Genomic DNA, 17627 nt, shown 5'->3' with positions numbered 1-17627 from the left:
CTGCCCCTACCCATGTGTGCCTCTGCCCTTACACGTGGTTAGTGGCAGGCCTAGACTTTACTTCTAGGGGGGCGGTTTAAGAATCCTGACTCCTCCCACTTATATATGCCCCTCCCATTTTCAACAAATATAAAAAAAAAACAAAAAAAAAACATTGAAAAATATTTGTAATTTTTTTTTTATAAACATCATTACCAGATGTGCAGCACTGGTGGTATCCCTGTGGGCACCCTAGGAGGCGTTAATGTGGCATCATAGCCAAGGACCGCACTCACAAAGTGTAGCACGGACATGGCAGAGAGGCTACTGGCTGCTTCTTCTTCATGACGGTGTCTGATGCTCCGATCAGAGGCAAAAAAAAAAGACACTGGATGAAATGATGGCACTCATGCAGTGCCCCAGGCACCCCTGAACACATCCGCCTACGATCACGGATCACCTAATGACTGCGCCAGCCCTATAGATATGGTTTAATTAGAATTACCATTACCAAGAAGAAGTCCCCCTTACAGTAATGCTCACATTAATAGTGCCACTTATAATATACTATTGCCCACAGTAGTATTGCAGATTATATATCCTAATGTCCTGAGTAGTAGTGCCGCTTATACACATAATGCCCATAGTAGTATCGCCATAGAAGTGGTGCCGCTTATATACATAAAGCCCATAGTAATAATGCCGCTTATATACATAATGCCTATAGTAGTAGTGCCAATTATATACATAATGCCCATAATAGTAGTGCCGCTTATATAAATAATGGCCATAGTAGTAGTGCCATAGTAATAGTGCCGCTTATATACATAATGCCCATAGCAGTAATGGCGCTTATATATTATGCCCATACTGTAGCAATGCAGCTTATACATTATGCCTAGGGAGGCCAATCACGGGATCGGGGGGATCCCGGGATTTGGGCCCAAAAATGCCGGGATTTGAATCCCGGGATTGGAGCCTCCAATCCCGGGATTCAAGGGATTACAGTGCGCATGTGCGGGAGGGTTGGAAGCGGCGCGGGAGGGCGGGTGGGTGTAAGTAATAACACTTACTATCAGGCGGCCGCGGCAGCCATGGACACCCTGAACGCAGCGGCAATTCAAATGAAGCGCCGGCCGCCAGCCAATCAGAGCTGGCGGACCGGCAGCCAATCAGGGAAGCTGCCGCAGCAGCGGCAGCCAATCATGAGCGACTGCTGTGGCAGCTTCCCTGATTGGCTGCCGGTCCGCCAGCTCTGGTTGGCTGGCGGCCGGTGCTTCATTTGAAATGCCGCCACGTTCAGTGTGTCCATGGCGGCCGCCCGCCTAATAGTAAGTGTTATTACTTACAGCCTCCCTCCCTCCAGCGCCGCTACCAACCCTCCCGCACCACTACCTACACCCACCCTCCCGCACCGCTACCTACCCCCATAGGTGTGCGCAGACACTGACAGGCGGGTGCCGCTCCGGACTACCCCCCCCCCCCCCCCCTGCACGGCATTATAGTGTTCTATCACCTCCCCTGTCCTGGACATAGACTGCTTACCTGGGCCGCCCAGGTGAGCAGTCTATATCCAGGACAGGGGAGGTGAGAGAACACTATAATGCCGTGCCGTGGAGGGGGGAAGTCCGGAGTGGCACCCGCCTGTCAGTGTCTGCGCACACCTATGCCTAGTTGCCTACCCCCTCCCTACCTCCCGCACCGCTACCTACCCCCTCCCTACCTCCCGCACCGCTACCTACACCCTCCCTCCAGCGCTGCTCCCTACATCTTTCACTGGTCCCTACTGCAATCCCGGGATTGACCGTTTTTCAATCCCGAATCCCGGGATTGAAAAAACGGCCCAGGATTGGCCTCCCTAATTATGCCCATACCGTAGTAGTAATGCCACTTCTATATTATGCCCATACTGTAGTAATGCCACTTCTACATTTTGTCACTTCTGCTCCCATCACCGTCTGAAAGCTCCTCGGAAGTTTTCCTGGACAGCAGCTGTAGCAGGCTAGCGGTATAGGGGAGAGAGCGCCTCTCATGCCCTGCCCCACCTGCGTTGCATCACTTCAGGCCTGCCACTAAGGACAGTGAAGAAGAGGAGGAGCCAGACAGAAGAGGGGGGATGGGTGCAGAGAGGAGACACTGCTTTCAGCAGCGGCAGCCCCTCTCAGTCAGTGTTGCTGCTGCTACGGGCGTGGACCCGGCACTGCCGGCGGTGGGCGGGTTCTCAAATGTCCGGGTGCTGTTGTACGGGGGGTAGGGGGGGGATTGCCCTTTCCGTCCCCCGTTAAATCCGCCACTGCACGTGGGTGCCTCTGCCCCTACCCATGTGTGCCTCTGTGTAGATTGATCCAGCCATGCCAGAGTTATGGCGAAAACTATGGATTTTTACGTCACCCCCTTCCCACCCCCACCCCTAGGGGTGCTAGGTGTGTCTTACCCCCACAGTATTTTTTCCCAGATTGTAAGTCATATGTGTACCAAGTTTGGTCTAAATTGCTCCAGGCATTCCAGCGTTATGCTAAAAACTATGGATTTTTACATGTCACCCTCTCCCCTCCCCCACCCCTAGGGGTGGTAGGGGTGTCTTACCCCCACAGTATTTTTTCTCAGATTGTAAGTCATATGTGTACCAAGTTTGGTGTAAATTGCTCCAGGCATTCCAGAGTTATGCTGGAATACATACACACACACACACACACACACACACACACACACACACACACACACACACACACACACGCACACACACACACACACACACACATAGATCCATTTTATATATATATATATATATATATAGATTAATATCAATATGATTATTATTAATAAAGTGGATATACCGCGATCCCTCTCCAGAACCCTCCTGACCTTACGATTGCAGTGTTTCCGCGCACTTGGAGGTTTTACAGTTTTTACAGTTATTACATCTGAAACGTCTCCGGGACCACCTACATCTATCTGCATTTGATTCTTCTCAATTTATACCCGCTCCCTCGGGGGTGAAGGGGGCCCCACCAACATATGGGCCGGGATGATGTGACTGTCATCGCTATGTTCTAAACCCCTCCCCCACTCCTAAATGCTGTGATATCGTTCCTGACAGATTGCAGGCCGGGTCTATAGGGTTTGTCCTCCTTTTGCCAATTTATTTTGCCTTATCCTTCACCGGTTAAATCTACCTTCCGGAATTATGCCTCCTAAACGCCAGAAGGATCAGACTATTGTTCGCCCAGTTGCTTTCTTCAAACATTCTCCCTCCACACAGAGCTCTAAAGGGCCCAGTATGCCAGATTCCCGATCTAAGCATTCCCCAGAGCATGATGAACTATCAGCGACACCCCATGCTGGTCCGACGAAGCTATCAATGCTAGATGACGATGCACCCCTCACACTTGGCTCTATGCGGCAACTTCTGGCTACCTTCAAGGATGATATAACGACGGAATTTAAAGCAGCACTGCAGTGCTGCCAACAAACAGTCGATGCTATAGGTCAACGTACAGACCACCTTGAGAATAAATGTGAGGAGGTGGTGAAATCCCACAACGAAGTGATCACTCAACTTGAGGAGTTGCAGTCTGAGGTCGCGGACCTAGGCCCTCATTCCGAGTTGTTCGCTCGCAAGCTGCTTTTAGCAGCTTTGCACACGCTAAGCCGCCGCCTACTGGGAGTGAATCTTAGCATAGTAAAATTGCGAACGAAAGATTCGCAATATTGCGAAAAGACTTCTCTGTGCAGTTTCTGAGTAGCTCGAGACTTACTCTGCCAGTGCGATCAGTTCAGTGCTTGTCGTTCCTGGTTTGACGTCACAAACACACCCAGCGTTCGCCCAGACACTCCACTGGTTCTCCAGCCACTCCCGCGTATTTCCCAGAAACTGTAGCGTTTTTTCACACACTCCCATAAAACGGCCAGTTTCCGCCAAGAAACACCCACTTCCTGTCAATCACATTACGATCACCAGAACGAAAAAAAAACCTCGTAATGCCGTGAGTAAAATTCCTAACTGCATAGCAAATTTACTTGGCGCAGTCGCACTGCGGACATTGCGCATACGCATTAGCGATTAATCGCTCCGTTGCGAGAAAAAAATAACGAGCGAACAACTCGGAATGACCCCCCTAAGACGGAAGACATGTGACCTCGAGGATAGGTTGCACCGTAACAATATAAAACTCTGCGGTATCCCAGAATCGGTCTCCAACTCAGACTTTAAACAGTTTGTAACAGATCTCTTCATGAATCTCCTTTCCACCAACTCCATCGATGATTTCCTCATTGAACGCATCCACTGTCTCCCGAAGGCTAAGAATGCCCCGAAGGACGCTTCGAGAGACACTTTGATGAGGAAGCATTACTTCCACATCAAGGAACAAATCCTTCGTGCAGCTATGAGACCGGATTTGTTGGCATCAATGTTGGGAGATTTACAAGTATACGGGGATCTGTCAGCTACCACCCTGGATATGCAACGCTCTTTCTACCCGGTGACCACGGCACTACGGAAAGCTGATATCCCTTACCGTTGGGGATTTCCAACCAAACTCCTTATCAGATGGAACGTCGTCACCAATGTGATCACTTCGCCAGAAGCCGGTATGCGACTTTTAGACTCTTGGAAATTGGAGGACACTCCCGCGAAGGCTCCTAAGACCCTTAAATTGACTGAAGAATGGTCAGTTGCCGGCAGCTCAACTTGAAAAGCTGCGGTCCCAACTAAGTAATATGTCACTGACTGACTTGATCCGCTTATTTGTTTTTGCATTATTGAAATTTTATTAATCTGCTCTCTCGGCCGATTCATTTGGCTGCTAATGAGCAAAGCACTTACGCACGTATATATGAGATATACGGCTCATTATTGATATGCAAACTGTGATAGTTTTTACATGACATACCTGGCCTGTTTTCTGTCTTCTAGTTTTTACTTTCAACTTCCTATTTACTGCTTTTGACTTTTTACTTCCTGTTCTTAATTTTCTTGTATGGTGTATCATGTTGCCAGTGGGTGACTCACGCTTTCGTTTTCCCTCTTGAGATGGTCGGACCGATGGTGTTCAGTGTTGCCACTGAACACGATTCATATTTCTCTTTCTCTCACCCTTGATTGCTGAGACCGTATACTTTCACCGTGTCTCTTATACCATCTTCACCGTTATATGCCGTAGATGCTTATTCACGTTCAATCTCGGAATTTGAGCCATGTGTGTGGGACTCACTTACCCCCACGGTGGCTCGGTAAACTCTCCGGGAAGTTATATTTATTTATTTGTGTTTAGATTAATGTTATATTTTGACTGTAACGGGAGTGACGGAGGGTGCCTTCCTCCGCCTCAACCCCATGTGTTGCCTACTTAGGCAACCTCGTTTGGCACCCGTGTGGTGCTTACTATGTTTTCTGTCTTTACTATTTCTCCCCTTCCTTCTATCCTTCCTAGTTCTGGTACACTTATATTTTCGTTTGTCTCATAATACGGTTTATGTATGTAGATTGATTATAGAATTGGCACCTGAGATACCTAATGGTTAACGTTCTCTCATTGAACGTAAAAGGTCTGAATTCACCCAACAAACGACGATTGGCCCTGAAACATTTTGCTAAATGTAAGGCACACATTGTGGCTCTACTGGAGACTCACTTTATGTCTGTATCTCCGCCTTCCCTTATGGATAACAAATTCCCCACCTGCTATATGTCCAATGGTCCTAAGAAAAAAGCGGGAGTAGCCTTTTTATTTTCTCATACTTGCAATTTTTCTCTAGAATGCCAGATCGCAGATCAGAAGGGCAGATACCTCATCCTGACTGGTAAACTAGAGGACAAGCCTATCACCTTGGCTACAATATATGCACCCAACACCAAACAAGTTCCCTTCTTCAGGAAATTTTTTAAGATCCTGCAGACGCATCACTCGGGAGCATTGTTACTATTGGGGGATTTTAACATGGTCCCTGACCCCAGTGTAGATCGATCCTCGACTCGTTCTGTCTCCAGTGCAGGCCCGTTTCGAGACCATTCCCATTCCTTCAGGAATATTTTACATGAGTATGATCTCTACGATGTCTGGAGGGCTAAGAACCCGACTTGTAGAGACTACATGTTTTTCTCCCCGGTACATGGTTCTTTCTCTAGAATTGATTTGGCCGTATCTGATAAATGGTCACTTCAACAGATGTCGAAGGCTTCTATCCTGCCAGTATCGTGGTCTGACCATTCTGCCCTCTCTATCCATTGGGACCTACGACGTACTAGGCCTTCACCTGCCTTGTGGCGTCTTGGAGACTATCTTCTCACGAATCCGGAAGCTAAACAATCCATAACTCAGGCCTTATCCCTATATATTGATACTAATGTCCCAGCTGACACATCCATATTTACGCACTGGTGTGCTCTCAAAGCGGTAGTTAGGGGTGCAGTAATTCAGGCAGCTTCTTTTATCCTTCGGTCCTCCCGCGAACAACAGGTAAAGCTCGAAGCCCGACTTACAGATTTAGAAAACCAATTTAAGACTACACCATCTAATAAGAAAATGTATCGAGACTTACTGCGTACAAGGGACGAAATAAATAAATTGGCCTTAACTGAAGTCCACAAAAATCTATTCAGGTTGCGACAAAGGTTCTATATGCAGGGAGATAGAGCTGGTAGAATGCTTGCCCGTAAATTGAGAGGGAAGACAGCAAAAGAGAGGGTGAAATCTATTATCAATTTAAATGGCATTAAAGTAACAGACCCGTCTGCAATTGCTGACGCTTTTTCTAAATACTATTCCACCCTCTATAACCAGGAAGATGACATATCTATCCCACAACCCACACCAGCTGCTATTGCAGCCTTTTTAAAAGATTTATACATCCTCTCAATTGATTCTGAAACTTTACGGGCTCTAGAACAACCTTGGACTCATAAAGAAATTTCCCAAACGATTGAGTCACTCCCATTGGATAAAGCACCAGGCCCTGATGGGTTCATTAATAAATTTTATAAAAGTTTCAAAGACTCCCTAACTCCTATTTTAGAATCAGTCTATAACCATGCTTCTTCTGTTGGGAGCTTTCCGGCGGAAATGCTGCAGGCTCGAGTGGTAGCTTTTTCAAAGCCGGGGAAGAACCCCGCTTTGATACTCAATTATTGCCCCATAGCACTGTTGAATACAGATTTAAAAATATATGCTTAATTATTGGCCGACAGACTTAATCCCCTTCTTCCCTCTCTCATCTATCGGGACCAGGTGGGATTTGTACCCGGTAGACAATCCCCTGATAATACAAGACGGGTAATAAATGTGATGGACGCCTTCTCCGCTTCAGATGACCCTTTATTGTTGCTTTCGTTAGACGCAGAGAAGGCGTTCGATCGACTGCAATGGGGATACCTTCAAGCGGTACTATGTAAGTTTGGGTTTACTGGCAGAGTACTCGCCTCCATTCTAGCTTTATACTCTAATCCAACGGCAAGAGTGTGTGTTAATGGTATGCTCTCTTCTTCTTTTTGGATTACGAATGGCACTCGCCGGGGGTGCCCCCTGTCCCCGCTAGTGTTCGCTCTAGCGATAAAGCCTCTTGCTGAGAAAATCAGGTCCACGACCCTAATTAAAGGCATAGAACTTTTGGGACAATCACATAAGATATGTCTCTTCGCGGACGATGTTTTTTTAACACTAACTGACCCCACCTCGGACTTTCTTGTTTCTTTGTGAACGAAAGGACTGCATTTGATAATGCGGTGCTCTCTTAGGCTGTGAGGGAACATAAGGCAAAAAATTTGACTTTCCAGCTGTAGCTGTGGAGACCAGGTCCGAGAGACCTTCCTTGAACAATTCCTCACCCCTGTAAGGTAAAACCTCCATATGCCTTTTTGAGTCGGCATCACCTGTCCATTGCCGAGTCCACAGGACCCTTCTGGCAGAAATCGACATAGCGTTTATTCTAGAACCCAGTAAACTAATGTCTCTTTGAGCATCTCTCATATATAGGACAGCGTCTTTTATTTGCCCCAGGGTCAATAATACAGTATCCTAATCTAGGGTATCCAATTCCTCAGATAAGGTATCCGTTCATGCTGCTACAGCACTACACACCCAGGCCGACGCAATTGCCGGTCTTAGAAAGGGACCCGAATGTGTATAAATGGACTTCAGGGTAACCTCCTGTTTGCGATCAACAGCATCTTTGAGGGTAGCCGTATCCTGGGACGGCAGGGCTACCTTTTTGGATAAGCGTGTTAAAGCTTTGTCCACCCTAGGGGAGGATTCCCATTGTAACCTATCCGTTGGCAGGAAAGGATACGCCATAAGAATCCGCTTGGAAATCTACAGTTTTTTATCTGGAGATTCCCAAGATTTTTCACATAACTCATTCAGTTCGTGTGAGGGGGGAAAAGTTACCTCAGGCTTCTTTCCCTTATACATATAAACCCTTGTGTCAGGGACAGGGGTTTCCTCTGTGATGTGCAAAACATCCTTTATTGCTATAATCATATATCGAAGGGATTTAGCCAATTTCGGCTGTAACTTTGCATCCTCGTAATCGACACTGGAGTCTGAATCCGTGTCGGTATCTGTGTCAACAATATGGGATAGTGGGCGCTTATGAGACCCTGACGGTTACTGCGACATAGGGTCAGGCATGGGCTGAGACCCTGACTGCCCCAATGCATCAGCCTTGTCCAATCTTTTATGCAAGGAATTAACATTATCATTTAAAACCTTCCACATATCCATCCAATCAGGTGTCGGCGCCGTCGGCGGAGACACCACATTAATTTGCTCCCGCTCCTCTCCCACATAGCCTTCCTCATCAGACATGTCGACACAAGCGTACCGACACACCACACACACACAGGGAATGTCCTTTCTGAAGACAGTTCCCCCACCAGGCCCTTTGGAGAGACAGAGAGAGAGTATGCCAGCACACACCCCAGCGCTATAATATCCCAGGAATAACACAGTAACTTAATGTTAACCCGGTAGCTGCTGTATGTTATAGTTTTTGCGCCTAATTATGTGCCCCCCCTCTCTTTTCAACCCTCTTCTACCGTGTATCAGCAGGGGAGAGCCCGGGGAGCTTCCTCTCAGCGGTGCTGTGGAGAAAAAATGGCGCTGGTGAGTGCTGAGGGAGAAGCCCCGCCCCCTCGGCGGCGGGCTTCTGTCCCGCTTAAACTGTAATTTTGGCGGGGGCTCATACATATATACAGTGCCCAGCTTTATATATGTTATCTTTTTGCCAATATGAGGTCCCAAATGCTGCCCAGGGCGCCCCCCCCCCTTCCTGCCCCCTGCACCCATACAGTGACCAGAGTATGTGAGGTGTGTGGAGCAATGGCGCACAGCTGCAGTGCTGTGCGTTACTTCAGTGAAGATCATGAAGTCTTCTGCCGCCTGTGAAGTCTTCTTTTTCTTCTCATACTCACCCGGCTTCTTTCTTCCGGCTCTGCGAGGGGGACGGCGGCGCGGCTCTGGGACGGACGGCGAGGGTGAGATCCTGCGTACCAATCCCTCTGGAGCTAATGGTGTCCAGTAGCCTAAGAAGCAGGACCTAGCTTCAGAGAGTAGGGCTGCTTCTCTCCCCTCAGTCCCTCGAAGCAGGGAGTCTGTTGCTAGCAGAGCTCCCTGAAAATAAAAAACCTAACAAAATACTTTCTATCAGTAAACTCAGGAGAGGTCACTGAAAAGCACCCAGCTCGTCTGGGCACAGTATCAAACTGAGGTCTGGAGGAGGGGCATAGAGGGAGGAGCCAGTGCACACCAGGAACTAAATTCTTTCTTAAAGTGCCCATGTCTCCTGCGGAGCCCGTCTATCCCCATGGTCCTTACGGAGTCCCCAGCATCCTCTAGGACGTTAGAGAAATATAAGTAAAAATTACTTCACAGAAAGGGTAGTGGATAAGAGAAATAGCCTCCCATCAGAGGTGGTAGAGGCTAAGACAGTAGAGCAATTTAAACATGCATGGGATAGGCATAAGGATATCCTTACAAAGAAATAAGGATCAAATAAGGTTCAAGATAAAAATATGGTAAAAAAAAAAAAAGGGGCAGACTAGATGGGCCGAGTGGTTCTTATCTGCCGTCAAATTCTATGTTTCTATGTATGTTTCTGAGAAAAGTGTTGTTAAAACATAATGAATTGATTTGTCAGTACTACAGTATATCAAGGACCCCTTCAGTCCACAATATCTGCACAAGCACAAAAGTAATTTAATTATAAAATGAACTCCGTGGATCTCAGTGACACCTGCTGCAGATCACGTAGGATGACTCTTCTCTAAACTCTTTTGAAGCCGCCTATTAAGAGATCACTCAATCTTCAATAACCAGGCAGCACTGTGATGAACTGTCAGATACTTTGCGCATCTGGCTACAGTACTTCACAGTCTCACTGAGGGCTGCTTGGCTTTATGCTGCGGAAACTGCATTAAAAGACTAATCCGCACTGTTCCTATGAGAACACTAACCACTTCAATGTCCTAGAAAACTGCAGTGCGTTTAGCTCTTGACCTTAAAGAGTAACTTCATCTTTAAATAATATCTGCTCAAAAAAATATGTCTCTTCTTCGTTATAGTGAGATTCGTATCTTTCCAAATGTGGAGGATGGGGCAACCCGCAGTGATGTTACAGCTCTGTGCTCCACTGTATGATTGTAAACCAAAATCTATATATACCATCATGCACTATATGCATCCGTATCGCTGAACAGTATTAGTTTCCCCCCTGCAACAGCAGGTGTATGATATTGGTGAGACCTGTGTAAGGTGATCAGTGTATATCAGGTGTGTGATACTGGGGTGACTTGTACATAGCGATCATTATGTATCAGGTGTGTGATACTGGTGTGACAGGTATATAGTGATCAGTGTGTACCAGTTGTGTGATATTGGTGTGACCTGTGTATAGTGATCAGTGTGTACCAGTTGTGTGATATTGGTATGACCTGTGTATAGTGATCAGTGTGTACCAGGTGTGTGATATCAGTGTGCCTTGTAAATAGTGATGAGTATGTATCAGGTGTGTGATAGTGGTATGGCATGTATCAGGTACAGTACCAGTCAAAAGTTTGGACACACCTTCTCATTCAATGTTTTTTATTATTATTATTATTATTATTATTATTATTATTATTATTTTCTACATTGTAGATTACTACTGAAGACATCAAAACTATGAAAAAACACATATGGAATTATGTTGTAAACAAAAAAGTGATAAATAAATCAAAATATGTTTTATATTTTAGATTCCTCAAAGTTGCCCCCTTTTGCTTTGATGACAGCTTTGCACACTCTTGGCATTCTCTCAATCAGCTTCATGAGGTAGTCTCCTGGAATGGCTTTGAATTAACAGGTGTGACTTGTCAAGAGTCAATCTGTGGAATTACTTGCTTTCTTAATGTGTTTGAAACTATCAGTTGTGTTGTGCAGAGGTAGGGTTAGTACACAGTGGATACCCCTATTTGACTACTGTTGTAATCCATATTATGGCACGAACCACTCAACTCAGCAAAGAGAAACAACAGTCCATCGTTAATTTAAGACATGAAGGTCAGTCGATACGGAAAATTTCAAGAACTTTGAATGTATCCTCAAGTGCAGTTGCAAAAACCATCAAACGTTATGATGAAACTGGCTCTCGTGAGGACCGCCCCAAGAAAGGAAGACCAAGAGTAACCACTGCTGCAGAGGATAAGTTCATTAGAGTTACCAGCCTCAGAAACTGCTACTTAACAGCACCTTAGATTAGAGCCCACATAAATTCTTCAGAGTTCAAGTAGCAGACAAATCTCAACATCAACTGTTCAGAGAAGACTGCGTGAATCAGGCCTTTCATGGTTGAATTGCTGCAAATAAGGCACTACTGAGGATCAACAAGAAGAAGAGAATTGTTTGGACCAAAAAACAAGGAATGGACATTAGACCAGTGGAAATCTGTACTTTGGTCTGTTGAGTCCAAATTTGAGATTTTTGGTTCCAACCGCCGTGTCTTTGTGAGACACAGAGAAGGTGAGCGGATGGTTTCTGCATGTGTGGTTCCCAATGAGAAGCATGGAGGAGGAGGTGTGATGGTGTGGGGGTGCTTTGCTGGTGACACTGTTGGGGATTTATTTAAAATTCAAGGCACAGTTAACCATCATGGCTACCACAGCATTCTGCAGCACCATGCCATCCCACCTGGTTTGTGCTTATTGTTTGTTTTTCAACAAGACAATGGCCCCAAACACACCTCCAGGCTATGTAAGAGCTACTTGACCAAGAAGGAAAGTGCTGGAGTGCTGCGTCAGATGACCTTGCCTCCACAATCACCGACCTAAACCCAATTGAGATGGTTTGGGATGAGTTGGACCACAGAGTGAAGGAAAAGCAGCCAACAAGTCCTCAGCCCCTCTTGGAAATCCTTCAAGACTGTTGGAAAACCATTCCAGGACACTACCTCATGAAGGTGATTGAGAGAATGCCAAGAGCGTGCAAAGCTGTCATCAAAGCAAAAGGGTCTGCTTTGAGAAATCTAAAATATAAAAATGTTGATTTAACATTTTTTTTACAACATAATCCATATGTGTTCTTTCATAGTTTTGATGTCTTCAGTATTAATCTACAATGTAGAAAATAATTAAAATAAATAAAAACCATTGAATGAGAAGGTGTGTCCAAACTTTTGACTGGTACTGTATGTGATAGTGTGACCTGTGTATAGTGCTCACTGTGTATCAGGTGTATGATTTGGAAGGCCTGTCTGTAGTGATCTAGGTGTATCTGGTGTGCAATTTTTGGAGGACCTGCGTAGTGTGTACAGTGATCAGTGTGTAAAGGGTGTATTTGGTGTGCATCAAAGTATCTTATTTCGAGCCCCCTTGCGTCTATATCCGGCTGTGTTGGCAATGCATTAGACACAACCACAGTACCTCGCCTCTGGACATTTTGAGCAGGAACTGCTAAAGAAAATCTCTAAGCCTCAGATGTCTCTCTGTGCCCCTCCCCGTCACTGACTTGAGATATTAAATTTGGTTCTTTAGAAATCTAAACCCATCGAAATTTGCAGATCCGAACAAAAACACAGGGGTAGATTTACCATCCTTCTTTAAGGGGTAATGCGCTATCTGCACATGTTATGTGTCGCAGATAGCGCATCCCCTGATGTATTGTCCCATCAAATCGCTATTGTAAGCAGGGGCGGTATGCGCCCGCTGCCTTATCGGTGCCTCTATCTATTAGACAGAGCACTGATAAGCTTGCTCACTTATGAATGTTCGGTGTGCCCGAATGTTAGTCTTTCCTAACTGTTCCTCTTTGCCTCTAAGATCCGGCGCTGCCAGTCTCCAAACAGTTAATCTTTTTTTTTGTTGTTGTTGATTTTCTCTCAATAAACTTTATTGTTTCAATACACACGTTCAAACCGCGCATGCGCCCTCATAACTCCCGAAAGGAAGGCTGGGAGTTACAGGACGGCGCAGGCGCGGATGTAGATAATGCAGCCGAGAATGACAGCCGTTATGGGAAGACGCGTATCACCAGAGGGGTGAGATACCGCGTTCCCATAACGAACAAAGCAGCCTTAATAAATGCACCGGAAAAGAGGTCCTGCTTCACCACGATAATGTGGTGAAGCGGGACCATGCATATAAAGATCCTTATCAGCATTTTAATAAATCTATTTAATCTATATAAGTCAATACTCAGTGCAACTTTAAGGAAAATTCATGACATGTCATCTGAAGTTCAGACAATACCACTAAGTCAAATCTCTTCCCTAGGAGCCCCTCCTTCCACCTCAGGAGGCTGCTATATTTAGTCATCATTTCAGGAACTCTTCCAATTCTACAATATTTAATTTTATTAACTAACTTTAAATGGCTTTCTGCAGGAGGACCAAACTCGTTTGCAGCTTTTAGTCAGTCCTCCTGTAGTATTCCTCCTTGGAATTTTGCAGGGCAGGACGCAGCTTGCTGGGGGCAGTATGCGCTTCGGCATGCACATGAAAAAGGGGCACAGCTGGCCAGGGTGGGGGCATGGCCTCATCGGTATCACTAATGGGGACGTGCTGGCCCCCTCAACATCACTAATGGGGGCGTGCCAGCCCCCTCAATGTCATTGATGGGGGTCTCTGTATTGCTGGGCTTCCCCCAGGCTCTACCTATAATGTGAATAGCTGTCGTACACGTATCTATAATTATAGCCTGCCCATTACAGATATACAGCATCTATAGCTATATCTATATTTATAAATAATAAAAGTGTATCGTTGCTCCTCACCTCTTTGGTGCGCCGGCGGCACACACCTACACACACACTTGCTCAGCTTAACATGACAGAGCCCCAGCTCCCAGCAGCAGGATTTCCAGAAACCTGGCTGCTTCTGTGTGAGTAGTGACTACCAACCCCCTTCCTCCCCATCCATAATCCGGCCCTGGTGTCCATCATTTTGACGGGCTTTTAACTGGGGACTTTATATTCAAGACGGAACCCCCTTCCGTTGTACTTATAGAAAAATCTCCACACCACCACCCAGGTATCAGAATCAGAATACATACCCCATACATGCTTTGTTATCTCTCCCACAGTCTGTCCTTTCTATGTCATCCCTTTATTCTGGCCTTGTCTTTCTCTTTCAACAACACTTAAAATATATACAATAATATGGATGACATGTAGACGCCTGAGCACTGCCCAAATTTCTGTCGTTAATTGAAACAGCAAAATCAACATCACTAAAATGAATTATGTAATTTCAAAATGTAATATTGTATTGTTAATAATTCTTTACACAGGTTTTTCCCAAAGTCAGTGCTATCGGCTAAATGTCCATAATCCATTACTAGCAAACTACTAGTAAGCAATCCCATAACCAACAACACACTAAGTGGAAGCACAATACAGTAAGTAATAGAAAATAAGAATCCTTACTTGAGATATTCCACTCCTCAGACTTATTGCTCTGTGTGAGCCCATCTCTGGGAAATCCTCCTCATTTTCATCTAAATGTTCCTGAAACAAATTGAGAATGATGGTCATGTTTAGCTTTTACTGAAGGTCCACCTTCACCTACATTTACCTGGTGGCAATTGCAGAAACTGAATGTTCAGGTGACTCTGATAGGATGGGATCAGGGTCGGACTGGCCCACAGGGGAACAGGGGAAACCACCGGTGGGCCCTTCTGCCTGTGGGAACTCCTCCTCCTCTAGGTTCCAGACTATCCTAGTGCACTGGATTTATGCATTATACATGTGTTACATTATACTTCACAATGATTTGGTTTATTATATATTTACCAAGGGGCACAGAACATGTAATGGTTTGCTAAACCTCTGAGGTGGCTGGCCACGCCCCCACTGGAACCTGGCTACACCTTTAAGCATGGGCCCCTACAGCAGCATTCCCCCGGTGGGCCCTTCATGCCCCAGTCCGACACTGGATGGGATAGATAGTTCTATGGCTAAGTAATTACCTGCACAAAATTATTCTTCCATGTTCCTCCCGTTTTATTACAAGCATTACTACTATTGTATATTGTGCCTAGGTATACTGTAAAACACACAGTTGATTTGTTCAATGCAAATTATGTTCTACTTAATGATTTTCAATTTGTGATACATGTACTCCAAGTAGCAACCATCACAGACTTATTAAGGGGCACCCCAGAAATATCCACAAAGTACTTCACCCTAATTTAAAATAATATAATGTCACGGCAAAATTAAATAAGAACCAATAAAAAAAGAAACAACAACAACTCAAGGGGGTCGTCATGAAATATTTATAAATAAATGTTGTTACATTGTAGACTATAATCTGATTATCATTTGGTTACTATTACAAAAGGTAAGGTCTCTACCCAATTAGGACTGTTCAACTGTAGCATAAACAATTACAGTAAGTGCAGTTTGCATATGACCCGCCAAGCTTGCGAGAAGAATGCATTGCCTCTAACCAGCTTTTTTGAGCAAAGCTTTTGCAGCTCAATGTACAGAAGTAAAAGCAATGTAGAGATGAACAGTTTTACTTTATACCTTGGTTATCTGAGCACAACATGCAATGGAACTCAGAGAGGAAACAACCTTAGGTTCCCAGCTCTTGGCTCTCTTTACAGCTAATTTGCTAACACATTTTAACAGTGAATATCACAGTTTTATCAACACTAGCAGACTGTGGAGACTAATAAGGCAAAGCAGTATCCTGCAGCTCTCTTAATGCTAATCAATAGTGTGAACATTTGGCTCTGCTTTATCTTGAGTGATGCAGGGCATTGCCTGCTGTAACCAGCTACGCTCTGGCTAATTTAAGAGTACCAAAGGGTAATACTGTAGTATTGACTTTTTATCTGGGCAGAGAAACATGGACCATGATAGATTACACTGCAACTGGCTTTGTTTATAAAGGTCTGTTTATCTTTGAAAATGTAAAGGAGGGTACACACACAGAGATTTTTGCTTAATTTCTAAGCAATCGGATCACTCCGTGTGTATGCCCCATAGCGATAGCGATGCGCGGCCCCGCACGGCGCTTTCGCTGGCTCAGATCTTGACTGCATGCAGTCAAGATCTGGCTAGATCGCAAAGCTCTCATTGAGTCTTGCGGTCTAGTTAGGATCGGGCTAGCACACATCAGGCTCAGAACACATTTCTCTGAGACTCAATTGGGCCCTGTGTACTCTCCTTAACAGTATGTCATCCTTCTGAGTATCCGTAAAGCCCCGTACACACTGAACGATACACTAGACAATATGAACGATAATCTTTTAAAAGATCTATTGGTCATATCATCTAGTGTGTATGCCTGAACGATGAATGATGCGTGCACCCGCAGGTTGTTCTCGTTTAGGCATTATCTACTGAACATGCAACTTAACTTTAACTATATCGTTGAGCTGCATGTTCGGGGTGTGCGAAGGATGACATCACTGAACGATATAAGTCATCCTTATCATTCAGTGTATATGTACTGGTGATCTCCCCTAATTAGCAATCCGCGATATAGCGCTAATTGCTAATTATGGGAGATTGCCCAGTGTGTATGGGGCTTAAGAACAGCAAATTGTTGATATAATTTATTATTACATTTGGACACTTATATGCTTAACAAATTACAGGTATCTGAAATGGAATACATACTTTTTACCGGGGGCCGGAATCCCGGCTTTCATGATCCTGACAGCGGGATCCTGGCCACCAGTATGCCAGCAGCAAAGCGAGCGCTAGAAAGCACCTTGCGTGCTCGCTGTGCTCGCCATGCCATGTCGTGGACACCCTTAGAGGGAGAATAGCCTGTGTCACCGGTATTTGGGCTGCGGCATTTCACCACCTGTAGGGATTCTGCTGGCGTCAGCATTGTGATCGCCGGGATCCCGACAGGAGGTCTCGTGATTGCCTCCCTCTGAAATCTCCATCAAGCCAAAAAATATTGTCCAAAAATGGCAAATGGAAATACATTGATGCAGATCTCTAGTTCAAACTGTATAGTGTACTCCAGGGTTAGCGTCTGCAGTGATGTTTTGTCATTGAGTATAAGTTTTGTGAAAACTCAAAAATACTCAGCTCGGACTGTTTGTTTTCATTTTTGTTTTTTACTACTGGTATTACATGTATATATTACTATGATATAAACTATTATGGTTACTTTTACACTGATACTTCTGGTTAGGCTTTATTGCACTATAATTGTGT

General features: G+C 45.2%; 1 protein-coding gene across 4 annotated transcripts in view; it reads right to left on the bottom strand.

Moving 5' to 3' along the window:
* The window catches only part of SYTL5 (synaptotagmin like 5), a 513325-nt gene that overhangs the window by 149671 nt on the left and 346027 nt on the right, over nucleotides 1-17627 (bottom strand). For all 4 annotated transcript variants that reach the window (XM_063955564.1, XM_063955566.1, XM_063955567.1 and 1 more), the window contains one exon: nucleotides 14871-14951. In XM_063955564.1, the coding sequence (XP_063811634.1) occupies nucleotides 14871-14951 (81 nt within the window). The remainder of the gene's footprint in view (nucleotides 1-14870; nucleotides 14952-17627) is intronic.

This window comes from Pseudophryne corroboree, chromosome 2 (assembly GCF_028390025.1).
Source record: "Pseudophryne corroboree isolate aPseCor3 chromosome 2, aPseCor3.hap2, whole genome shotgun sequence".
Taxonomy (NCBI): Eukaryota; Metazoa; Chordata; class Amphibia; order Anura; family Myobatrachidae; genus Pseudophryne; species Pseudophryne corroboree.
The sequence above is the reverse complement of the archived record's forward strand: the minus strand, read 5'-3'. Positions and strand labels throughout refer to the sequence as shown.